Consider the following 27,207-nt stretch of genomic DNA (forward strand, 5'->3'; position numbering starts at 1 on the left):
CGCAATGTATACGAATATCATCTTTTACTTACGAAAATCAATGATTCAATTCCATAATTATCGTATATCTGGCAACACTGCACATCTGCGGACGTTTCTTCTTCTTTGAACTTTTGTGATACGTCAGAATCAGCTGAGGGTTTGTTATTATTTACATTTAATTATATTGCATTCTATTATTTTTAGTAGTGAATATTTTGATTCAATTTTATGAAATTAAAGAGGTATTCCCTATTTTGTAGAATTTCGTATTTGATAAAAAAGCAACATTTGGACGTTAATACTTCAGTAAATTCATATGGTAAGTTTTACAAAGTTTTACAAGGTTTGGGTAAAGTGTTGTTTGTAGGAATCTATTTTCATATTGTATAATTTTACTGACATCCTTTATAAAAAAAAATTACACATCAACCTTTATAATTTCTGTTATTATTTTTGAATTAAACTTAAAAAGATTCTCTTTGAAAATGAGAACTTCCAGGAGACTCAGTTTTAATATTCAAATGTTCAACAGAATGTATTAGGATAAAAAAGTAACTAACAATAGAAATATATGTTGAATAATCATAAGTATAGGAGTAAATAACTTATAATAATTGTTATAACATTACAGTATATAATGTGGAACTTATGTAGCTATAATAACGTCAGTTTCAATTAAGTTTTCTTATAATATAATGATATATCATTAATTTATATATCTCTATATTATAAAAACAGAGTAGCAGGAAAAACGGAAACGAGAGAGAAAACTAAAACATAATATCAGTTTCATTATTTATTTGTCTATGGAATCCATTTATATAACAAAATCATTGTAAGTAAAGTAAATCATTTAACACACACCCACAAATTACTAACAGGACAACAATTGAAGGAAAAATAGTTTACAAAACTGGTTTTTTCCTTTAAAAGTATTAAATTTAGGGTAAGATTTATTTGTCTCAGCAGATCACTAGAGAGAAGTGAGAACTGCCTACAGCAGCATTTGGTACTTTATGTGGAAAACATAAATCAAGTACTATTCTTGACTCTAGTATAGGCAAATCTAGACTATTCCTCACCCATTAATAGTTATATTTATTCCTTTGATATTCACTTCTAAACAATGCAGCAATTCTCAAAAATTTAATCTGGGCTTTTTTGAGCTGCTCAATCTAACTATTGTAAGATAGGGGACCAAACAACAGACCCATATTCCAAAATTTGTCTAGCAAGGGAGCAATAAAGCATTCTAAATCTAATAAATAAGATCTTTCCATTTTGAACGTTTTTTATGAGGCTATCTAATACATAGAGTTTATAAATGGTGCATACAAATTCTGAACAATTAGCAATCATGAATAACAGCTATACAGAATTTGCATGCAGGTCCCATTATACTTTTAAATTCGTGTGAAAATTCGAAATTTGTGTAAAAAGAAAATGTAAACAATTTTGAACAATTTTTATAAAATATTTGGATACAATTTTTACAAAGGAAAAATAAATAATAAAAAATATTAAAAATAATTAGTTTTTTAATACTGACAGTTCTATAAGAATCTATCAGTCTGTCATGGCCTTCTTAAAAACAATATGGCATTGTTTCCATAGAAATGCATGCTCATAGCCTACTATTAAAATTAAAATAATAGGTACGAATTTTACAAAAATTGTCTCTTATTTGGTCATTTTTGAAGAAGTGCATAGGGTTATATACATATTTTTAAAAAGGAAAAAATAAAGCAGATTTTTCTATTTAAAATTATACAGAGTGTTCCATTTAAAAAAACATAAAATTATTTTTTAGCTCAAAATCCTAGAGGAAAAACCTCTATCAAAACCATTTTCACGTTTTAAATATGTTAAATAATAACTGAGATACAAGATGGGTCCCAAAATTTTTAAAATCACACTGTAGATTTAAAACTATGACAGCTATCAAATTTTTGATAATGGCATATTTTGTAGTACAGTAATGCAACCGCAAAGCTCTCTATATCTCCTATAGCAACCAAGATAACCTACAAAAGTGTCCAAATTTGGACACCTTATACAGTGTACAGCAATTTCCAAACCACTTAATAAAGTTTTCTTGGTATTGTGAGGAATTCTTAGGGATCAACATCTGATGATGAACTGAACTGATGAGTGATCACATCTAGTCACTAATTGACTCACCTACCAGCACTATTTGCTGGGTGCCTTTGAGACATGTCTGTCCAAATTGAAACATCTCCAAGGGTTTTGGTAGGATTTGTCATGGGCATCTAATCAGTAAGCTTACAGCAATGAGACTTGGGAATGTTCTGCTTGAATTCTGTCGCAGTGTTTTGACAGGTCTTACTCAGTTGGTTCATGTGACTGGATTTACATCTAATCATATCATTAATGATATAAATATCATTAATGAAATAAATATCGTTAATGAAATAGGGATGTTTTCTGGCGCCCCTCAAGGGTCGCACCGGGGGCCATTACTTTTTAATCTGTTTATACTTGTTCCTAGTGATAGAATTAAATATTTACAGCATTTGGTGTTGTGTAGCGTTTATGTTAAATTGTATTAAATAATAAGTCCAGAATTTAATATAAAATAACTTCAGCAAGCATATAAATGTAAAGAAATATTCGTAATTCAAAATTCTAAGCTTACAATTGAGAAGATTAAACTGAGATAGCTCCTATTTAAATTATTGAATGTCTTGTATCATTTTCCTCTTTTACAGGCAAACACCTTGAATAGAGGACGTAATCCACTGACGTAATTCCGTGATCTTTATTTTAAATTAAGTACGACATTTCGGTTGGGAAGTATCTCCAACCGTTTTCAAGTGTAAACTAACAACAACAACAACTATTCTAAAGGCTTATATATTAGAAGTGTGTGTGTGTAGAGGTCTCCAGATGTTGAAAATATCAACACTGCGCTGGCTGAAGATTCCTTGATTTTGCTTGATATAAGTTGCTTTCAGAAATCTTATTTTTTTCCAATGTTGCTCCTTGTACGACATCTTTGGTTCTGTCCAATGTATGATGCGGCCATTGGACTAACAGTGTCGCTAATCTCGCCTATGTACAGGGTGGGCCAATTTAGACGTTTTCTTATGGGAAGTCATGTCCCTGTTAGAGATAAAAAAATTTTGACCTCCATTCTCCGGGCTCAAATTTTAAAAGAAGTTTATTGAAGCAAATGAAATTTTGCTATGGCAAACAGTTTGGCCGCTAGAGGGCGTTTCTGAAATTTGGTCATTTTCGTTTTTCGGCTATGGCTGTTGTGTTTTTAAAGATAAATGATTTCTGTAAAGACTTTCTTATAGCACTTTTAAGCGCTTAACATGCTCATGATATTTAAATTTATACAGGGTGCTTCATTATTAAAAATAATTTTTTTTTTTTTTTTAAATGGAATGCATATTATTTTTTTGCATTTTCTTGTAGCCCTTAAAATTCCCTTTTCAAATATATATAACACTAATAATCTAAATTTAATAGCTTACGATATATAAATAAATTTCTTAAATATTAAAAACACATAGGTAATGACCCGCCATTTTAATCGCGTAAACGGAAGAGTAGGCGTGTTTTAAACTGCTAAGTGAAGCTTAATATTTACATAAACAAACTTTATAATCTATGTTTTTATAATCTATGTTTTCCTTTGTATTTATATTTTGATATTAGAATCCAAAAACGTATCAATTTTTCAAAAAATTCCATATGATTAGATGTTTTATCAAATATAATGAGAATTTAAGGGCCTGCGATATCAACGTCCTTATTAAAAATAAGTGCAGTTATTTAAGACACTCAAAGATTAAAAAAGGACGTTATAGGTTCTGTATTTTTTATTTGTGATACTTCAGTAAGCGCTTTTAAAAATCAAAAGTAAATTAAACAATAGCTCCTGTTTTAATAAATATTAATTATATTAATGGACAAATACAGTTATAAAAACAAAATAATACTGTAAAAAAATTAAAAAAAATAAAAGTATTTATTTATTTATTTATTTTAAACTTAGAATATGAACTAACAAACAAAAAGTAAAAACCAGATTTTATTTTTTATTGATATTTTAACTAAAACTGCAACTCTATATATTACGTACTTATAACAAGTGTTCAAACTGAGCTCCTTCCTGATCAATGCACCAGCGGATACGTTTTTCAACATTATCAACAGGGTTTGTTAATTCAATATTTGTTATTGTTGCAAATGCATTATGTAAAGCTTCTTCCAACATTACTCTTGAAGTAATTGGCTGTTGGTATACCAAGTCTTTTATTCTTCCCCAAAGATAAAAATCTAAGGGTGTTAAGTCGGGGGATCTAGGCGGCCAACGTATTGGACCTTGATTTCCTATCCACTGCTCACTAAACTGCTCATTTAAATAATTACTGACCACTCTAGAATTGTGCGGTGGCGCACCATCCTGCTGGAAAAATATAGGATGCCTCTGCTGGGCTAGAGGCAATTCCTCTAGGAAGCGCTCAACTTGCGTTTGCAGAATTTGTAAATATCGCTCTGAATTTAACTGTCCATCATAAATATAGGGACCAATAAATCTACCACGAAATATGCCTACCCATACACTAAAACTGCGTGAGGATTTGCTCGAGCCCAGGTATACCTATTATACCTATTAAAAATGCCTGCACTACTAATCGATGCTTCATCCGTCCAAATACAATTGTAGCCAAATGTTGTATCTTGACCACACTTTTGCAAATACCACCGACAGAATTCCAATCTTCTATCACGATCCGCAGGAAAGAGATGATGAACTTTTCGGGTTCGATAAGCTTTATACCTATATTTTTTAAAATCCGTCTTGCAGAGGTCCTTGGCACACCAGTTTCTACTTCCAATTTCCGGGTGGATAGATTAGAGTTATTTTCAATTGCGCCCAAAACTGTTATATCCAATAGTTCTTGATCGTCATTTATATTATTATTAGCATTTCTTCGCAGTTTAGCAAAAGAACCAAAATTAATAAGGTTTCTTTTTAATTTCTCAAACAGCGTACTATGTGGCTGCCCCCGTTCTGGATATCGTCGTTGATATAAATTACAGGCCTCTCTTGCATTTTCATTACATTCAATAAAACATTTAATCATATCGAATTTTTCATAGTTTTGATACATTGTGATTATCACATAAAAGAAATACAAAGTAAAACAGATTATGAAAATAAGCTTGTTTATGTCAAAATGACGTATTACTCAAAGCAGTTTGACAACCGCCTACTTAACCCTTTACGCAATTGTTTCACCCGCCTACTCTGTTTTTTAGGCGTTTTAAATGGCACGGCATTATAATTTATTGATACTTAAGAAATCTATTTATATCTCCTAAACTAATGAATTTAGATTATAAGTGTTATATATATTTGAAAAGGGAATTTTAAGGGCTACAAGAAAATGCAAATAAATAATATGCATTCCATTTAAAAAAAAAAATTAATAATGAAGCACCCTGTATAAATTTAAATATCATGAGCATGTTAAGCGCTTAAGAGTGCTATAAGAAAGTCTTTACAGAAATCATTTATCTTTAAAAACACAGCAGCCATAGCCGAAAAACGAAAATGACCAAATTTTAGAAACGCCCTCTAGCGGCCAAACTGTTTGCCATAGCAAAATTTCATTTGCTTCAATAAACTTCTTTTAAAATTTGAGCCCGGAGAATGGAGGTCAACATTTTTTTATCTCTAACAGGGACATGACTTCCCATAAGAAAACGTCTAAATTGGCCCACCCTGTACAACTCACTATATTCCCAGGAGATTTGGTATACGCAGTTCTTGGTGTCCAGCTACTAAACCTCGTATAGTTGCCTTCGAACTAAATGCTGTCTTCATGTTGAATTGTCGGGCTATTTTCAAGTTCTCAAAGTTCCTTTGATGTACGGAATTATTAAAAATTCCTCCATGCTGTCACCTTTATTGAACCAGGATGATTGGAGACATCTTGTCGGACTTGCATTGTCTTATTTATTTAATGTAACACGACGTTTCGGTTGGTAAGTATCTCTAACCGTTATTAAGTGTAAACTGACTGTGTCAGTTTACACTTGATAACTGACACCGTCAGTTTACACTTGATAGCGGTTGGAGATACTTACCAACCAAAACGTCGTGTTACATTAAATAAATAAGACAATGCAAGTCCGACAAGATGTTTTCACTGTACCATTGTCTACCACCTTCAAAAACAGACAGGATGATTGGACTTGTAATATAGGTATTGTTCTGTGTGTATTGCATTTGCGATATACTGATATCCTTACGCGTCCACTATTGTTCTTTAGAAGAACATCTAAGGAGAGCAGTGCTGACTCGGATTCCAATTCTATTGTGAACTTGATGCTTGCCCTAATGTTATACATGGAGTTGCTCAAGGAGCACACTCAATCATAAGGACAGCTCAATCCAAACCCAAGGTGTGGCTTCGATATATGTCGATGACACATTTATTATGTGGGACAAAAGCGATCCAGAGCTAACAAGCTTTCTGAAGCACATCAAAAACATTAGAACAAGCATCAAGTTCATGATGGAGTTGGAAACTGAGTCAACACTGTCCTTCTTAGTCTTGTAAAGAACAAAATGGACGCCTAAGGCCATCAATATATCGCAAACCAACACACCAGACAATAAAACAGCAAAATTTACTTGCAGTAGTAGAACTATCATCTGTAAAAAGTAAAAAGTTCTAAAGCTCCGCTTTACATTTTTGAACTTCTGTGAATTTCCTACATTTATAAAATGGTTATTGCGTATGCTGATGGCCTAAATATTAGTGAAAATAATTTCTTGGATATTGAGCTTACTAAATGGTATATTGATATAAAATAGAAATAACTGGTTTATAGACATTTCAAGTGTAATTCTTAGGATTATAATAAAGGAGTTGATCCAAATATTGTTTCGATAACAAATATTAGTTAGAGCATTGCACTTACATCTAAGAAACCCTCAGATGTTCAATCAGATCAAGTGTTATAAATTTAAAAATTAATGCTAACTTTCATTTTTAATTATATTGCTAGAACTATATTTTTTCAGAATAATGATAAGATTTTTGCTGTCTATTTTTCAAAATATATTTGAGAAGATGCTGCAACTTTTGGTATCGAAGAAACATGTTATCCATAACTTATTAAGCATTTATATCAAGACTACAAGTGGTAATACTTTGTGCATCGATATAGATCCGAAATGTGACATTTCCCATATTAAGAAAATTGTTGCTCCGCAAATCGGACTACAGCCTGACGAAGTAAAAGTCATTTTTGCCGGAAAAGAATTGGGAGATGATATTATTATAGGTAAGTAACAAAATAATTTAATCATGTATTTTGATTTGAAAACTGTGATAGTCAGAGATTGATATTCGTTATTTAAAAAAGTTGCATAGTACGAATAGGGTTTTAAACATTTTTTTATTTTCCTTTTAAATTTGAAGCATAAGAAGGTTGGAGTGGATTGTGTTTTGTGAAGTAAATTAGCCAAAAATAATGTATTTAGTCAAGATATGATTTTGTCATTTGCAATTAATGAGTAAAGGTCATAGTCACCCACTATTTTTTTGAATAGCACAGTAAGTTACCTAACCATACAGCCTATAACCGGTTACCCATATTTTTAGAAGAATGTGATTTAGGACAGCAAAGTATACTTCACATAGTTAAAATAAAAGCCAGTACCAAAAATACACAAGGTATAGCGTTAGATCCAAAAACAAGTACTCCAAGAGGTTCAAAATCCAATTTATTACCTCTTTGTGAAACCCTGGATGATAGCATGTTTTCCACAAGTTCTAACAGTAGAAACAATTCAGTTTCACTAGACACACAAGAAAGTTCTATAGAAGCTTCTAAAGAGTTAGAAGATTTTGAAATCGTTAATCTTGAAAAGCCAAAAGTTAAAAGAATACATTTCTTTGTTTACTGCGCTACATGTAAGGAACTTAAACAAGGTTAGTATGGTGAGATCGTTGCCAAACGGATATGACGTAATAGTTACAATTTCTATTTTAGGGAAGCTTAGAGTAAGGTGTAATTTTTGCAAGAGTGGAGCTTTTACCGTACATTCAGACCCTCAAAGTTGGGCGCACGTGTTACAGGCCAAGCAAATAACTGGCACGTGTGAAAATGAACCAGAGTTTTGTGAAGAACTTTTGCAAAACAAAGAACCGACGTTTGCAGAGTTTTATTTTAAATGCTCCGAACATCCGTCGTTGGGTAAGAAAAATTTAAGAAATTTTGCATGACTATTAAATTATTAATGAATTTAGGAGAGACAGATCAAGCAGTTCCTCTTGATTTAATTAGGCCAAATTTGAAGCAAATTAGTTGTATCGCGTGTTTGGAAATACCTGAAACTATATTTACTTTTCCTTGTCAGAATGACCATGTTACGTGTTTAGACTGCTTTAGACAGTACTGTATGTCTAGGTTGACTGAAAGGCAGTTTTGGCAGCATCCAGAGTAAGAGATTTTTTTAATTCGACATCACAGCACTTTTCAATAATTTTCAAATGCCTCATTCTCTCTAATTGAGAAACGTCAAACTCCCAATTCATTTTTGACTAACTATTTTGCGATATTTGTAAAATGTATACGATATTTTTTTAAATTAGGTTTGGATATACTCTTGCCTGCCCAAGTGGGTGCGCCGATTCATTTATTAAAGAAATTCATCACTTTAGGCTGTTAGATAATGATAACTATGACAGGTATTGTATAATATTATCTAGTTTTTAATTACGTTCCAGCAATAATTAACATTATCGTAATCACAGTGTAATAACCCACCAGTATAGTAGATAAATATCTAACATAAGAAGAAAACATATAAAAGATTTCTTCAAAAAAATATTAATAGGTTAAAGTTAACCAAGGTAAAAAGCGATGTACAGTATTTTACATATTTATACGGGTGTCCGGAGGTTGTAATCCTTTAATTGAAAGCTGACGTAATTTCGAACATTTTGAGCCAAACATGTATACAGATTGGCGAATGGATCACTACACATATAGAGATCCTAACAGGTGAGATGTCGCAACGCCGCCTGGTATTCGAGGTTCGAGCTCGATTATTTTAAATTTAATTTTATTAAGCGTCTGACGTCGGTGGGGGCTATATCTCTTGCAGCAAAATTTAAAAAAATATTACGCGGCATTGGTATAATACTTTTTTTAATGCAGGAGTTACATGTGTAAAACCCGCATAGATTCGTAATTAAATTTTTTTTATGCTGTGAATTGCATATTGAAAATTAAAGTTAAACTATGCGTTGTTCTTATTTAAATAAAATATAAACTCTAATAAAAATAGAATTTAAACATTATAAAAAATTAGAAAATAAAACTTTAAATAATAAACCTAACAAATAATTCTTTAAATAAAAGTTAAAAAGGCCTCCTTATTTAGCTAAACGAAAGGCTAACCTATCGTAAAAGCTGTTTCTTACTTCCAAAAGAGTTTGAGATACAATGGAATTGTCAGATTAACCAATTTTGTTTCTCAACCTCTTTAAATTTGTTGGCCAATTGTTATATTGTTCATAAATAGTCTCCTTAAGATAGTAATCCAAGATCTCCCGATGCCATTAATATTGCCAGTCCCACTAATAAGGCGGTTAGGAAAAGTATTTGTTAAAATTCGGTAAAGTGTTTTTTCTGGTTTTTTTTTACCCTAGAAGGTTTACGGAGTGAATAGGGGTGCTGGGTGGGGTAAGTTAACCAAAAAAAAAATAAACATCTTCTGTACTAGAGTCCATAAAATGAGAGAACATGCCGGTGACGTCAGACTTCGCGCATCTAAGCTGGCTATCGTTAAGCGTAGAATTCTAGCAGATAGTTTATGACTAAACAATCAGTGCCGGGGGTGTATTGTGTTAAGATATTATTAAATAAATGGGGTTTAAAATACTGTTAAATAAATTTAAACTTTTCTTTGCTTTATTTATGCGTATGTGGATATAAGTGTTAGCTTTACATACATATATTACTTTAGATACTCAAAATAACGTTTACGATACGTGTTAAAGAAATACATATGTTTTTTTTTTATACTCATTATGATATGAACATTATTTGATATTCATTAATGTAATCATCATTTAAGATTATGTCCTTTGAAATACTTTTGTTTAAAAATCAGTTGAAATCTTAAAATATAAAAAAAAAATATTTAAAACAAAAATTAATTTTTAAAATATGTTTTAAAACATCTATTTCTTTTCTTTCTTCAGCTATTAAAGATATTAAAAATAAAACTCCACATAAGAGTATATAAATTTTACTGCTCATAAAAACACTACATAATATTATTACGGTATATAATACATATTCATATTATTAAATAAGTCACTATCTGACAAAATGTCCACATTGCTGATAATTGATTCGTCGGAACTCGTTTCCAAATCTTCATCTGATGAGCCAGTGTTTACCGTAAATTTTAGGGAATCTAAAGTTTCATCAAAAAGATTATGATCTTTTATATATTTGTCTTCAATTTTGTCGACATGGTCACAAATGCTTCTCCAATCATCGACAGATACTTCTGCAAATTTTTGCCTCGTCAAAGCTTCTACATCTGCTAACTTAAAAGTTGTGTTCCTGCTTGCTACCCAGTTTTTAACAGTGGCCCAGATTTTTTCAATGGGGTTCAATTCTGGGTGGTATGGAGGCAATCGCAAAGTTGAGTTTCCGTGACTTTCCATTAGTTCGTCAAGTTTGCACTTTATCGGATAAAATCTTTTATTTTGAAGAACTATTTCATAAAGTTCCGTTTTTGTCATTTTCTCGTCATGTTCTAAATTATGCTCCTTAAGCCAATCAATTATGAGTTGTTTCTTACTTCCTGAGGTAATATTCTTTTTTACTTGTACATTATGGTATGATGCATTGTCCAAAACTAAGACCGAATTTGGTGGCAAATTCGGAAGTAATTGGGTTTCCACCCATTTCATTAAATTTTCATGATTCATGTCGTCATGGTAATCGCCACTTTTAGAACCTGAAATGTTATAAGTAAGAAATTAATAAGCACAGAATATATATTTTTTATATCTTACCTGAGCGGAATATAAGTAGACCGTCTTTAACAAAACCATTATTTCCTCCAGCATGAACGATGATTAATCGCTGTGTTTTTGAAATGGGTTTTCGTATACCGCTTAGGCTTTCGTCAAACCAACCTTTGTCAGAAGTATGACTACTGTGTATATAGGTTTCGTCAGTATACACTATATTTCTACCTTGATTTTTAAATTCGGTAATTTGTTTTAAGTATTTTATTCTCTTAAAACGTATGTCATATGATTCCATCAAGGCCTTTCTATTATCATCTGTCTTCTTCCATCTAAAAAACAATGTTTAGAAGTTAGAAATTTATATACATATTAACATCTAACAGGTACATATAATTTTAAAAAACTCATAACCCTAAAAATAAAATTCAAGATAAATAAAGAGACACAGGTAAAATTTTAAAAATGATATTCTAGTTAGGTAGAACATTAAGGAGAAGAATATAATAATATGTCCAATTAAGAGGAAAGAGTGGATTAACCAGGGTCATACCTTTTTTTATCTTACAGGTAACATGCTTATGCATCCTACAGGTGTGTATTTATAAATAAATAAAATTAAAAAAGGGTTTGTAACAGGTAGTCAGGAAATTGCAATAGCTATATTATGGGTAGCGCAATTTAGAATTTGAACTTAATTTAAATATTTTTTTAATTTTCTATGTTTTAAGTTTATATGAATGAAAATATCATATGCATATCTTTTCAGTGTTCTTTTTAGTATTTTTTCAATGAACGCTAAGACTAGATAAAAATTGTAATATTACAGACGAATGCAAAATATAAATATAGTTGAACCATACATACCTAAATCCAATGCTCTTTAGTAGTTTTGCTAAGGATGGTATACTCATAGGCTCATGAATAACAGATCGGTCAATGATCTTTTGTAGGATTACTGCTAATAAAAAATAGGATTAAAATTAAAAAAGCACAATAAAGGTAAATACGTACACTTGAGAGTAGGCCTTTTTTTTTCCACTATATAAAAATCATTAACTATGCTCCTAATTTCTTTAAGTTGCGTCGAAGTAATGTCAAGTATACGTGATTTCCTGGGCCTCTTTTTTCTTGGACTGCTGAATGAACAAGAGAGGTTATTTTTTATATTGGCCGACTCCTTCAATATTTTTTGGTAGGTATCTTTCGATATTTTTGTAGCAGCCAACGTACGTTCTCTGGAAATAATATAGGATGTATAAATTATATGAATATTAATATTGTGATTTTTAAACGGAAAATCTCTAAGACGTAACATAAAATTTATTTATATACATATGTATGTATACAGTTCTTTTCTTTGAAGTCCCCCTCCATTTATTTTTTGAACGGGTCAAAAAATAAATGGGGGGGGGGACTTCAAAGAAAAGCACTGTATATTAATTTTACCAAAGAAATAAAAACTATATCATAAAAAACAGTAATGTAGCTGTTTTGTATACCTAATTTTGATTTATATTTCATATTTTAAACAGCCACAAAAATATCTATATTGTTATATTAATAATTTATTATGTTAATTATAAGTAAATAATATTTTATTTAAATGTTACATTATTTTAATAATAATTAATTATCTGTGATTTTTTAACCGTTGGATAACTTACCTAAAGCGTTTTAAAGGAATAGTTAATCCTTCTTCTGCCTCTTTATGCATAAACTCTGCTACATTGGCAATAATTTCTCTTCCCTGGTTATGTATTATTTGCCCTTTCGTACCTAATTTCTTTGGCGACATCTACAAAACAGTTAAATATTTTACATAGATCTATAAACTAACTAAATGATTTGAATAACCATTCGTTCTTATTTTTACATGTTTTGAAAAAAAAAAACAGACAATATGAATAAAATCAAAAAACTTCAAAAATAAAGTTAATGTAAATTCTTTGTTTCTTTGGAGTTGCACTTTTGGTTTATTAATTTGCACTGTAAGATACCTTTTAAAAAAACTACTACATTTTCTTACCTTTAATACGTTAGTAGTAACAAACACACACAAAATAATAGACTTTAAATTAAAACACACCAAAATTGGAAGAAAAAAGTAGGTAAACACAAATTAAACTGAATTTACACGCACACTCTACACTCTCAACGCGTTCCCAAGTGCGACGACACTGACTTATTGCGAAACACCATCGAACTTCCAAGGGTACTGTGATGAATAAAGCGGAGAGGTATAACTATTATAACGACTTTATCTTTTTCCTTGTGAAAGAGAGAGATGCATGTATTCACGGTCAATTAACCTAATCAGGGAAATATGGGGCCTCCCCTTTATTGATTTTTTGGTTTAAAGTGGGTTTGTGCGCATTTTACGTCACCGGCATATTCTCTCATTTTATGGACTCTACATACTTCCTTTGTTACACTGGTTTCTTCCGGACTAGCTGTTATTGCTCTTACCGGTCTGAGCGATCTCAGTCCTTTGGTTTCAACTTAGATACTAAAAGAACTATTTTAGTGAGTATATTTGAATTCGGCTGCTACTATCATATTAACCCTTTCCATGGCCGGTTTTCCCTTGATCTAAGGAGAAATCCTCCTATTAGGGCGTTGTCCACACTTCTTACTTTTTTCCTTGAACTTCGAATGTTTTTTAACTATGTATTCTTGAATAGTATCAAGTTTGCAGTCAGAGTGCAGATCAACTTATTCTGAAACACAAAATTCTGATGCTTTCTGATGTTTGTCTTCGTGGTATTCCAGAAAATGTTTGAGGCGTAAAGCAGCTTAGGAAGTAAAACCTGTTTGTAGACCATTAATTTATTACTCAAAGAGAGGTTACTGCTCCTGCAGAGAAAGGAGTAGAGCGCATTTGTTTCATGATGTGCGTTTTGAAGTTATTCTTTTTGTTAAAATATACTCCTATGTACTTTACCTCATCTTTCCAGATGACGGTCATGCTTTTTTGTTATTAGAATGGCCTTTGTTTTCTTACTATTTATTTTGATTTTCCAGTTTTTTGCCCGCTCTATAATTTTTATCTAGATGACTCTGCATGTACGGTTAGGTATATCTGCACTAAATTTTTACAGCTCGCAAAAACACATGTGTCGTCCGCGAATAATGCGACTCGCGAATAGTGTGTGCTCTTTGGAATGTCCGCTGGGTATATGTTAAATAAAACTAATGCCAGCGGAGAGCCTTGGGGAACTCCCGCTCTCATCTTGTTATAGGAGGTGATAGTTCCATTTATTTTAACAGTAAATACCCTGTCTTTCAGGAAATTTTTGGTAAATTTAGTGAACCTTGCAGACACTCCAAAGTTCTGCAACTTATAGATTAAACCGTCATGCCACACTCTATCGAAGGCCTTTTCGATGTCGATTGTGATCACGGCGGTAGAGCCCTTCGCATTAAAAGAATCCACCAGACTCTGTTGTATCCGTGCAAGATGTAATTCAGTTGAGAATCCTCTTGTAAATCCGCACTGCTCTTCCGAGATTATTTTGAGTTCATCATAATCTGCTTAGTACCGGCTTTTTAAACGTTTTTTTTCCCAGTGATGGCAGCAGACTAATGGGTCGGTAACTTTCCGTTTTTTTTTATGTTTTTACCCTGTTTAGGTATTACCACAATTGCTTTTTTCCATTCTACCGGAAAGTAGCACAGGCTGATGTATTTGTGATAAGTGGTTTTTATGTCCAAGAGTGTATTGTCAGGTAATGTTTTCAGCATTTTGTTGTTTATTTCATCATGGCCTGGTGCTTTCCTATTCATTTAGTCTTTAATTACATCTCTTATTTCTTGTAGTTCTTATTACTTTTGTAGTTTGGTAATGCGTTTAGTGGTAGGTTTTCGTTTGTACGTTTGATATAGCTCTATTTCAAAATCTCTAGTCACCGCTCTAGTCAAATTGTTCTTTTAATGATCTCTTAAAAGTTTCCGCCTTATCCCAGTTCGAGTATACGAGAAGACCGTGTTGGTTTTCTATGGGTGGGAACTCTGTTTTTGTTCTACCTCTCAGTATTTCTGAGACCTTCCAGAATTTTGATTTGTCTTCATCGCCATCATTAAGTTCTAAAAAATTGCCCCATCTTTTTTTTATTCCTGATTATTCCTTATTTCTGAAATCGAAGACTTCGTTTTTTATTCTTTTCGTAAGATTATTCGCAATTCTTTTTGCTTTTGGGTCTTTTTGCAGTCTAGCCTGTTTCTTGTTCTTATTAACCTTTTAATTCTCATTGGGAAGACTATGGAGTGGGTGTTTGGGATTGGGATTTTAATACTTGCTAAATTAAACGATTCTTTAATGGAATTTGTTAATTGTTTAATTAAGGAATCTATTTCCGCAATAAAGCTTGGAGTTGGGATTGGATAATTTTAAAAGTATATTTTTAAACATTTCCCAGTTGGTGATAAGTTTTTCGGGATAGGGGTCCTGCATAGAGGTTTGAGCTACACTGATTAGGATTGGGTATGATCAGAGGAACTAAGGGAGTCCATATTTTCAACCACAATGTTATGCCTTTTGTTTGTTTATGTCAGCTATATCTAGAATAATCATAAATGTTATGGTGATAGTGTGTAGGGTCTTTCGGTGCTACCACCTATATGATATTGTCACTTATGTATCTTTCCAGTGTGCGCCCGGCTGCTGTCTCTGCTCTACATCCCCAACTTCTATTTTTTGCATTCCAATCCCCCGCCGCTATGGTGGGGGTGTTTTCTCTAAAAAAAAGTGTCTAATGTTGTTAAGTATTGAGATGGTGGCTTATATATTGAAATGATGAGAACATCTTTATTTCCTAAGAATGCTTTAATTGCTGTGTTTTCTATTGCTGGGTCTGTATTACGTTGCGGTATTTCTTGGTTGGTAATGTTTTTTTTGATTAGTATTGCTGTGCCCCCGCCTACTACGTTCGGCCTCTCGTTTCTATAAACTTTGTAGTTTTGCATTTTGAGTTTAGTGCGCGGTCTTAAGAAGGAGACTCAATAAATAGAAAAGTGGATTATTCCCGCGCTATCAATGGTTGGTGACGTAGCCACCCCCCTCCCTCCCCTTTGGTTCCGTCTCCTGAACGCCAGTGACAGGTCGAGTTTTTCCAAGTATGACACTGCCGTAGCCTTTCTTTTCTGACTATTGACAAAGTTTGAGTTTTTTGGGCATTGCCAATAGTTTGCAGGGTGGTCCCCCCGCAATTGCAACATTCAGCCGGTTTATCCTTTTCCTTATCGCAATTCTTATAGAAATGTTCTCCTTGCACTTATGGCTTCTTGGCGCAATTGCTGAGTGAGTGACCGAACTCCTGACAGCGGTGGCACTGTCCAATTTGGCTGGTATCTTCTCGGGTTTTTGACTGAGGTTCTCGATTATGACCCTTATATTTAGGAGTGAGCTCACTTCGTAAATGTGTTGATCTTTAGGCAAAAGGAACCTGATCAAGTCGGTTTTCCTCCTTCGCCCTGGACCAGTCTTAAACTAGCCCAGTTCGCAGGGGGTGAAACCCAGCGCTTTTATTTCGTCCATCGAATCCTTTCAATATTAAATTAAGCTTACGATCATCCTTCAAAAAGAACGAATGGTACTCTTGGTTATTTTCTCTTAGAAGCTTAGTAAGATCCCTATAGTTCTGAGGTGTCTTAGGGAACAGAGCCAAGCCCATTCTTTCCTTTCTCACTTCTTTCAACTGGATTTTTTTTTATCCATGATGAGTTTGTGCTTTTGCACCCAATTTGTCGTGTCCTTTAATACGATCTTTGGAACTTTGACCACGTTATTACTACATACTTAAATACCAAAAGCAGCTACAGGATGTTTTTGAACAAGATAAAGGTCAAAAAAAACCGAAAAACACAAAATCTTCTGCACATTTTTTCAAAACATACAATGCAAAAACTTCATAACAAATGAAACTTGTTTACTGCCTATTCACTGACCTAAGGCGATGTTGCCATATTGATATATAAATAAGCAAAATCTTTAAAATTATTTTTATATAGGAAAAAGGGTTGAAGCTAACCAGATTATATTTGTTTAAATTTTGGATTATTATTTTATTGCAATATACTTAAAAAGGCGTTTAGTTAAATCCCAATGGACCTGAATCAGAAAAATGCAGGTTTCTTTTTGAAATCCTTTTAAAAGGACGGTAGGCGTAAATGGGTTAAAATAGCGCTTTAAGACTCAACAGTGGAGTATATGCAATCACACAGCAAAATGAGGTCTACTGATTGTGCAGTGCCGAAAATAGCAAATCAGACGATCGGAATCCGCCGCGCCGCTTATCAACCAGAAAGTAAGCGAGAAGCGGTGTTGCCATTTATAATGCCTATGTGTAGTCTTCTATTCGCCAACCTGTATAGGCTATTGTGTACCCACTATACGTTAATTCAACCTGCTGGTTTGTTATTATACAGTGATTATTACCCTTATCATTTTTATTTTAGTTTTGTTTTTCTTTTTAGTTCTAATTAGGAACACTTTTGTAAAAGAGAGAAAAAAGTAAATATAAAAAATCTTAAATATTAAAAATTAATTTTGTAGATATCAACGATTTGCTACGGAAGAATACGTTCTTCAGTCTGGCGGTCTTTTATGCCCTCAGCCTGGTTGCGGAATGGGAATTTTAGGTTGGTATTTTTTTTATATTCTTTTTCCTATATAGTGTGGCCATCCTAAATTTTTGTTTCTAACCGATTTTTAAAAAAAATTGATAGGGCTTGCCAAACACATTTGGGGCATATGCCAAATTAGTTCCAAGGTCGTACTTATCGCTAATTATCGGACTTCGAAGATGCTCAAATTTTAGAAAAACATATTAGAGCATTTTTTAGAAAAAATGACAACGGAATCTTAATCAGCATCACCAAAATCCCCCCTGTATAAATTTTTACCGCTTTAATGTATGTATGTACATGATGTCCGCATTAAATAGTATTAATTTTAATAAATTAATCGTTAATTGTTCAGAAATCTATTATAATAAATTAACATATAGTCAGGTTAATTTGTAGTAACAAAGATAAAATCAATATTGTATCATTGCCAATCATCATCAATATTATCCATCCACTCATGGAACAACTAAAAATAAAAAGTACCTTTAATATTTATTTGCTTTAAATAAACCAAAAAAAAGTCAAAATTGTAATCTAATTTTATCCTATATGTCGGATTAACATTAAAGACACACTGTTTTATGATGATATTGTTTTAATTTTTGACAGCTGACGCAGACTGTACAAGAATAACGTGCCAGCACTGCAAATTCGTATTTTGCCGAAACTGTCTTCAAGGATATCACATTGGAGAATGCGAACCACCCGAATTGCAAGGTGACTCGACAAGTGGAGTCTGTGATGAAGTTTCCTGTGAACCAAAGAATAATGGGGAAGAGGCCTCAAGAACTACTATAAAGGTAAGCAAAACATATTTATATTTCAGCTGCAGAATGCAGTTCAAACTTGCAGCTCAAACCTTGTTTGTAGTTTTTTGGTTTGTAGATAGTGTAGTTTGAGTTTTGCAAAAATCTAATTCCTTTTATTTAATCGAAAAGTGTAATAGGAGTTGCATGCTGGCTTCTCTAAGTAAGGCGGTTTTTGCAATAGTCAAGAAGTTTCGTACTAATATAAAAAGTAATGTGTAGCCATTTCGGCGCAAACGGTTGTTGGCGAGTTAAATATTATCCTTATTTTCTTAACGAACTGAGTACAATTTATTTTTAATATGCAGATCGCTTTTTGAAATATGGAATGCTCTGGTATCTAATAGTAGTATCTAATATAGATGATAAAAATTATTTGGATCTGTAATATCATGGGTTTTGGATATTTTAAGTACCAGTTCTACGCATTGAAGGAAAGGTATAATAAACGTAAAAAACGTTTTAGTTGGTTTATTCAAAACACTATACAACCATCGTCGACTTACGACTAGACTCTCCTCCCTAGTTCACCTCATTATCTAGTTACTTACTTAGGTAACTAGATAATGAGCATCAATTACCATGTATACATTTGTATACCAAAACATGCAAACTAACCTAAATACCAGTTTACTTTAATTTCTGACGATAGGAAATCTGAAGGCAACCTAATAATAAAAGACTTCTATAAGAAGGAAATAAAACTACTTCCTCTTACAAAAATTATTTAATTCTTTTCTGCGGGAAAATACAGACGCCGGTCTTAAAAACTAAGTTCAAAATAAAAAAAAAACTTATTGATTGTCGCGTCGCGATTGCCACCGTTGACTCGTCGGCACTCCCTCTCTGTACTCTTGTTTTTCTATAGCCTTTGTCGCGGCTTATGTGTCGGGCCTACTATGGGTGTTACATACTCCCCCTCTGGTTTCGAAGACGTGAAGATGTCGAGGAACCAGCAGCATTTATTATTTTCTTGCCTCTTTTACGTATAGGGACTACAGGCGTAACATCTTCGGTTCCCTGGAACTTAACAAGGGCACTACAATGGTATGTACCTAACGGTTGCTCTGATGTGTCCACGGTTGCGATCTGGTAAGAAGTGGCAGATATTTTCTTAATAATCACATATGGTCCACCTCTTTTGGGGTCAAATTTTGAGGAGGTGTGCTTCTCCACGTTGCTTTTGGTATGCATAGTAACAACTACCTTCGAAATTGGGTGTCGGATTTGTTCTTAGGTCTGTATACCTCTTTTGCCTGTCTTGGCAATTTTCATTAATACTCTTGGCTTCAGTCAGCGTACATTTTCAGGAATAGAACGCATATCACAAGTAACCTCATCCAAGGTTCTCATTTCGCGAGCAAAGTTCAAGTACGACGCACTATAACCCGTTGATTGACACTTAGCACTATTCATGGCAAATCGTATACTTGGAAGTTTCTCAGCCCACGCAGTATGATTCTCTCCTACTAGTATTGCTAACCTTGGTTTAAGATCGCGGTTTTTCCTTTCACACATATTGGCTTCAGGATGATAGAGTGGTGTGAGGTTTTGCTTGATTCCCAAAAGATCCCAAACCTGTTGATATGATGTGACATGTAATACAAATTGGACACCATTGTCAGAGACCAGTCTTCGGGGAAGTCCAAATCTTGGAAAAATTTCATTGATGAGAGTCCTTGCACATTCCTCAGAGGTTGCCTTATTAATGGAAATAACTCAAGCCACTTTGTCGAAGTATCTTCCAAAATAAAAATCCACTGTTGCCTCAAAGAATTTTCCGGTAAAGGACGAAACAAGTCTAAGGATAAAACCTCAAATCTTTGATTATATGCTGGCGCTGCACTAAGCCGGCTGGTTTCTGATTTGAAGCCTTATAACGCTGACATTCTGGGCAATTTTTGACATAATCTTTAATGAACTCACGCATACCAACAAACTAATAACATCGAGAGATCCGTTGATATGTGCGCTCAGCGCCATAATGCGCAGCAGTGTTGCTCTTGTAAAATCCTGGACCGCTCATGGGATGGTACCACTAATTGAGCATCTTCGGCTTCATCATCAGCATATTTATAGAGTACGCCACTACTCATAATGTATCCTCTAGAGGTCCAGCGTACATAATCATCACTATCAACAACTTCAAAGCTGTCCATTATTTTTTTTAACTCGGGATCTTTTTGCTGCTCCATTCTAATTTCGTTAGGTTGGCGTTTAGGTATATCCACGTTAACATAACATATGTCGCAAGTAGTGTCTATAGTAATATTATGCTCACAATTTGGTCTTGACAGCATATCTGCCAAAACATTTTGCTTTCCAGGCATATACTCAATTTTAAGGCTATAGCTTTGGATTAAAAGTGCCCATCTGGCTAAACGTCCCGTTGGTGTTTTGACAGTTAATAACCATTTTAATGGCTGATGATCAGTTGCTATAATAACAGAAGAAGTATCCAGGTATCCACAAAATTTAGTCAGGCTCCAAACTACCGCTAAGGCCTCACGCTCCGTAGTTGAATAGTTTCTCTCGGCTGACGTTAACAATCTGTTGGCATATTCTATAGGATGTTCTTCTGTGCCTTCACCTTGAAGCAAGACAGCTCCCACGGCGTATGATGATGCATCAGTTCGTAATATGTAGGATTTTGTAACATCGTTTTGTTGTAGTACGGGGGCATTGGTGAGGGCATCTTTAAGTGCTTCAATGCGTTTTGTTGCTCCGGTCCTCAAGTCCATGTCGCCTGCTTTTTAAGGAGATTGCTCAATGGTATAGATAACTCAGCAAATTTATCAATAAACCTGCGGTACCAAGAACAATTCTGTAAAAAGGATTGAACTTGCTTCACATTCTGGGGTGGTGGCATGTTATTAATGGCGGCTGTTTTCTCAGGATCAACCTGTATTCCATCTGAAGGAATATAATGCCCAAGGTACTTTACATGTGTACTGGCAAAAGTACATTTTTCACGCTTGGCACGTAGTTTAAACATCACTAGGAGGTCAAACACACATTGTAGATCACTTAAATGTCTATCAAAGGTCTCTGGTAAAATAAAAATATCGTCGAGATACGCCAATAACAGCACATCAGGAAGTCCGTTTCTGAACCGATCCATTAGCCTTTGGAACTTCGCAGGAGCGTTCCGCAGTCCAAACGTCATTACTAGGTACCGGTAGGTTCCAAATGGCGTAACAAACGATGTTTTATCGCGATCTTCAGACCGTACTTTTACCTGGTGATAACCAGATCTCAAATCCAGGATCGACATAAAGTATGTTTTCCTAGTAAAATGCAATAGGTCATCTATCCTTGGTAAGGCATAAGATACGGGGGCAGTAATGGCATTTAATGCTCGAAAGTCAATACAGAGGCGGGTACCTCCATCCTTTTTTGGCACAAGAACTACAGGCGCAGACCACGCTGATTCACATTCTTCTATAATCCCTTCCTGAAGAAGCTTATCTATCTCTTGACGAAGCGTTTCTCGATTTGCTGGGGTCATTCGGTATGGAGAAACAGCAATTGGTGTATGGTTACCTGTATCTATGCAATGCTCTGCATAGGGGTTGGCTCTCCCCCTAGAGCAAAGATATGTTCATAGTCATTGAGTAACTTGGATAATTGTTGCTTTTGTTCCTTGGCCAGCATTGTACCTTCATCTGCACATAACAAGTTTAAAGACAAAATCTCAATAGCCATAGTGATGTCTGTAGGCTAAAATCTAAAAATAACTGTGCATCAGAGACAAAATCTATTCTTAACAAGATTTTGTCTGTGTTTGGTAGCGCTATCAATGTTGTTAAGATGCTTCGACCTTCAATTTCAACGGTTACACGAGCAAGCTTGGCATCAGTTCTTTTTTTTGTACCATCAGCCAATTTTATGGATGTTTCGCAGTCATAAAACTTTACACCCTTTTATTGTAAGCCTTTGTATAGTGAGGAGCTGGCTACACTTTGCAGCTGTATCAAGTATGCCGATACCTTTTAGTCCCAAAATGCCAATGTTAAGCAGAGGTCTGGGTCTTGGTGAGATTTTTGGAATTTCAACGCTATCAACAGAACAAAAATCCACTGAGGAGGTACCTACTGCTGGTACAAGAAGGACAGTTAGACCTTAAATAACCTGGACGTTTACACCCATAACAAGAAATTTGAGGGCTCAGAGTACGCTGTGACACTAGAAGTCGAACTTGACAAGGACATGTTTGAATTATTCAGGGGACCTGCGCCTGCAAAACTTTGAGGGTATTGTTTAGCAACTTGTGGATTTTGTAGATTTTTCTTTTTGCGACATTCAGCTTCAGTATGGCCTGGATATTTACAAAAGCTACACTTAATACGCGGCTTAGAAGTATCTGTGTCTTTAGAAGACTTTTTAATCTGAAAACGGTCACTAAATGTCTCTTCGACAAGGCGGCACGCATGTAATAAGTCAGCAAAGTGTGACCTTATATTTTGTGACCTTATCACGCGGCACTCTTTCACGAACACGTTTGTTAAGAAATCCGTAAGTCATGTCGATTTGTGTTTGTTCAGTTAAAGTGTTTTTATCAAGCTGAGACAAAATAACACGAGCTTGACAAATAAAAATGTCACTAGGTGTTTTTACATCTTGTTCTTTTGAAAAAAGTTCTCTATACACTTTATACGCAGGTTTCTTAGGTCCAAAAGCTGTGCGCAATAAATCTATTGTTTCGTTCCATGTAACAACAGTTTCTTTAACACCCTGCCACCAGGTAGCAGCAAAACCGTCTAATAGCATGGACAGTCCACGTATAGCGTTTGCGTCAGATACATTCGAACACTGTTTATACGTTTGTATAGCATCTATAAACGCATTAACATTACTATCCTTACAACCAGATAATCTAGAGGGGCAAGAAGCAAAATTTCTTTCCGGTTGTAAGTTTACTTTGCCTATTCTTGAAAGCAGAGCCTCAAACTGAGCTTCGGCCAATGTTACTAGCTTTTCTCCAGAGTCAGTCATTTTTAACCTGTCTGTTAAACTGCTAGTTGGAAGCGAGCTTTCGTCTGTAGACTTTTCTTTATTTAAATGGTTCATGCAGCTTACCTTAATAATCTGAATATACTTAAATATGTATATTTTCTTATTTCAAGTATAATGTATAGTAAAACCATCTAATTTTATCCACCCTGTAGTAATCCAATATTTTTGTTTTGGCACATTTGCACAAAACGTACCGCACAATAAATGTTGAGATGTCTACACCGAGCGTCCAAAAAACACTTAAAATCACACAGGCTTGCAATCTGAATTTTTGTATGATGATAGAAAATGTTCACTCTGTAGTTGTCCTTTATGTTTTCGTGTAACTCGATACTCTTAAACGTTTAAGTCCCTTGTTTTTCAACCAACAACTGTTTCTCACAACACAGGCAATTGGTGCGCCACTTATAAGAAGGAAATAAAACTACTTCCTCTTACAAAAATCATTTAATTCTTTTCTGCGGGAAAATACAGATGCCGGTCTTAAAAACTATAGGCATATTTTAGCGAGTAAGCGGCTATAAGCGTCTTTAAGACATCTCATTCGGGCGATCAAGTCATGACGTCACCGTAAAAGGCGCTTTAAGCGTTTGTTAGCGGTCTCCCGAGACCGCTAATAAACTCGATATGTCAGAAGGAAAGATATACAAACAAAAGTAAACAATAAATTGATGTTTTCAATATTTTTTTGAGTTGAAAAACATTACATTCTTTAGTTTATTTAGTTTCTCTGTGTTATAAAGTTTATTTGCGTTGAAAAGCTTATTGAGAATGAGAAATTTGGGGTAATTATTAATTACTGCGATTATTGTTTTTCCCTTAGTAAAAGTAGTACTAAAAGTGAATTAAAGAAAGTAGGTAAAAGATATATTTTGTGTAGTTTCGGTTGAAAAATCAGTGACTAATTTTCCCAGGTATTTATTGCAATTGTTTATGCATTTTGAAAAATAGTCGGAATGAGGCAAACTAATTTGAATCTCGTTAGGATCTAGATCCGACCTTAAAAAATTTATGGATATAAGGTTGGATTTAACCTCAAAATGTTTTGAAAACTGAGACAAATGAGTGTTTTCATGGTTTAATTCTGTTTTCAAACAAATTCAATACCAACGAAAACGGAGCAACAGTTTAGACTCTGACAGCTGTTAGACATGACGTCATTCGAGCGAAAAAATATTATGACGTAACGCTTAAGACATCGTAAGACAACCGAGTAAGGCGCTTAATCGCTAAAATATGGCTTAAGTTTAAACTAAAAACAAACGTATCGATTGTCGCGTCGCGATTGCCACCGTTGACTCGTCGGTTCTCCCTCTCTGTACTCTTGTTTTTCTATAGTCTTTGTCGCGGCTTATGTGCGGAATCAGGCCGGAGTGTCGTGCCTACTATGGGTGTTACACTTCCTATTTATTTAGCAATAAATTGATACTAATCTATAAAATATCCAATACAGATCGAGAGACTGTTTGGTTCTAAATTTTTTTTTCTTAAAGTTCTCAGAACAGAACAAAAATCATACTGTGATATGGTTTTCAATGACGAACAAAATTAAACAAATGATGTTATCCTTCAGACTACGTTTTACAATTTAAGTAAAGTCAAGAGAGTTTATTGTTTCTGCATCTATAGATGATTTTGTTACTGTTTTTCATTAGCAATATCTGTCAGAACAGTAATTCCGAACTTTCTGCTTATTGGCTCTTTCGGGATAAGGCAACTAGAAAACCAAAGGAAAAGTTAGGAAAAAAAAATAGATAAGGAATCGCCAACAGGAGCGAACAACTAATGGGCGTAATTAGCTTAAATACCCCTGGTTTTGGAGGAAAAACACAACATAAGCCACCTGTGCGATACATCCTGTATCTTATAAAACATATTATGTATCTTAAAAATAGCATGTGTATCTAATCTTCTAGATCGATAGCACCGTTACTCTACCCTTTACATAAGAGAATATTTGCTTGCATATTTTATTAATATTCATAATTTTTAAGTTTGGTTTTTCTCGTCTTTTTTTAAGGTTATAACAAAACCTTGTCCGCGATGTCGTACCCCAACTGAACGGGACGGAGGATGCATGCATATGGTTTGTACCAGATCAGGTTGCCAGTTCCACTGGTGTTGGGTTTGTCAGACCGAGTGGACCAGAGAGTGTATGGGCGACCACTGGTTTGGATAAGAATTTAAAAAAATATTTTGTTAGTGCCTTATTTATTCAGATATTTTTTTTAAATGCAATGAACATGTGACTAAAATAAAAACTGTATATAAGTATGTATATTATGAACAGGTTTTTCTACAAATTACTATTGAAAATAGCTTTATTATACTACTTTATTATGTATATTAAAATTAATTGGTTAATTAAAAGAATTACACTATATTCATCTTCCTTAGGTCAAATGTCCTTAAAAGTCCCTAAGATTCGTAAGAATGAGAGTGTAAATAATGATATTAATAGTAGTATTGTAGCATTTTTACCATTTATTAGATGTAAATTAAAGCAATCAAATATAGTCAACTAATTTAACTTATTTTTACTGCAATTATTTACAACTATTAATGTGTGATTTAAAACTCGCGTCAATATTCCGAACTTTACTTCACCGAACGGCTCCCAGTGCTGGGCACGAGTAAAAAAAATGAATTCGTATAATCTACGAGTACGAGTACTCAAAAAAATGTATTTGTAAGTATTTTACTCGTAAGTAACTTTACACACGCAGTCTACGGATACGAGTACTAGTAAAGAGTATGAATACTTTTATTTCTTAAATAACAAAAATATCACAACTTCTTGGGAAAGTTAGGAACTTGAAAACTAAATATAAATTCTTAAAATTAAACATTCCTAGAAAATAAGCACACTTTTGTATAATGGATTGCACAAACAAGTTATTCTTAAAACTAAACTTTTTAGTTCCTTTATAAAATTTAAAAAAATATATCAAAACGCTTTTTGGCAATACAACTACCTAAAAAACTAAAAACCAAACATAAAATCTTAATTGAACATAAAATCCAAGCTAAACATAGTTCTTTAAAACGACAAGTTTTTCAAAATTGCCATCAGATAAAGCATGCCTCCTTGGACTATTAATTATTGTGGCAAACGAAAATAGTCTCTCAACGGGTGCGGATGAGGTAAGTGGAGTATTAAATTTTAAAAATATTTTTTTTATTGTCAAGTAATCTTCAAGCATATTTAAATTTGTTCACGAATCACTAATATACCTTAAATACTCTAATTCGGCTTGGTTTTTTGTTAAATTTGCTTTTTCCGAAAAACTGGATTCATTCTGAGGATAACTTGTCCCCGGAACGTTCTCATCAGCATCAGGTGCTGCAGAATCATCAAAATCAAAAAATTTATGTACAGACTCACAAGCAATCCTATTAGAATTTTCATCTATATTTTTTTTAATATCAATAAAATTATTTGCTTGGTTTACCACAATTTTTTCTATTGATGTTAAACTTGGAGACGAAGGGTAGGTTTTACTAATAACATTATACCAGCGTAACTTAAATTGAGGGTGTACAACCGAAGCTATTATAGCGCTATGTACTTATTCGTCTATTGTAAAAAAAAGTTTAAACCTACTTTGCAATCCATCGAGGCATGTTTTAACTAACGGCGATGCGAATTTAAAATTGTTTTTTGATAGCTTGTCTAGTTTATTTTTTAGTGAAGCTAAACATGGGAGCAAAATATCATAAAACGTATTACT

At 33.7% G+C, this 27,207-nt stretch overlaps 2 protein-coding genes across 2 annotated transcripts; one reads left to right on the forward strand and one right to left on the reverse strand.

Annotated features, from left to right (window-relative positions):
• The first annotated feature begins 146 nt into the window (after window positions 1-146).
• On the forward strand, window positions 147-25,849 carry LOC126741146 (E3 ubiquitin-protein ligase parkin). Its single transcript, XM_050447489.1, has 9 exons — window positions 147-301; window positions 7,052-7,314; window positions 7,635-7,964; window positions 8,026-8,229; window positions 8,283-8,475; window positions 8,628-8,723; window positions 17,581-17,666; window positions 18,264-18,454; window positions 25,497-25,849. The coding sequence occupies exons 2-9, from the start codon at window positions 7,056-7,058 to the stop codon at window positions 25,653-25,655; spliced, it is 1,518 nt and encodes a 505-aa protein (XP_050303446.1). The 5' UTR covers window positions 147-301; window positions 7,052-7,055; the 3' UTR covers window positions 25,656-25,849.
• LOC126741149 (uncharacterized) lies at window positions 10,276-13,998 on the reverse strand. Its single transcript, XM_050447491.1, has 5 exons — window positions 12,695-13,998; window positions 12,042-12,265; window positions 11,895-11,985; window positions 11,073-11,359; window positions 10,276-11,014 (listed from the first exon to the last, which is right to left on the reverse strand). The coding sequence occupies exons 1-5, from the start codon at window positions 12,823-12,825 to the stop codon at window positions 10,323-10,325; spliced, it is 1,425 nt and encodes a 474-aa protein (XP_050303448.1). The 5' UTR covers window positions 12,826-13,998; the 3' UTR covers window positions 10,276-10,322.
• Window positions 25,850-27,207: the final 1,358 nt, after the last annotated feature.

Source organism: Anthonomus grandis, chromosome 10 (genome assembly GCF_022605725.1).
Source record: "Anthonomus grandis grandis chromosome 10, icAntGran1.3, whole genome shotgun sequence".
NCBI lineage: Eukaryota > Metazoa > Arthropoda > Insecta > Coleoptera > Curculionidae > Anthonomus > Anthonomus grandis.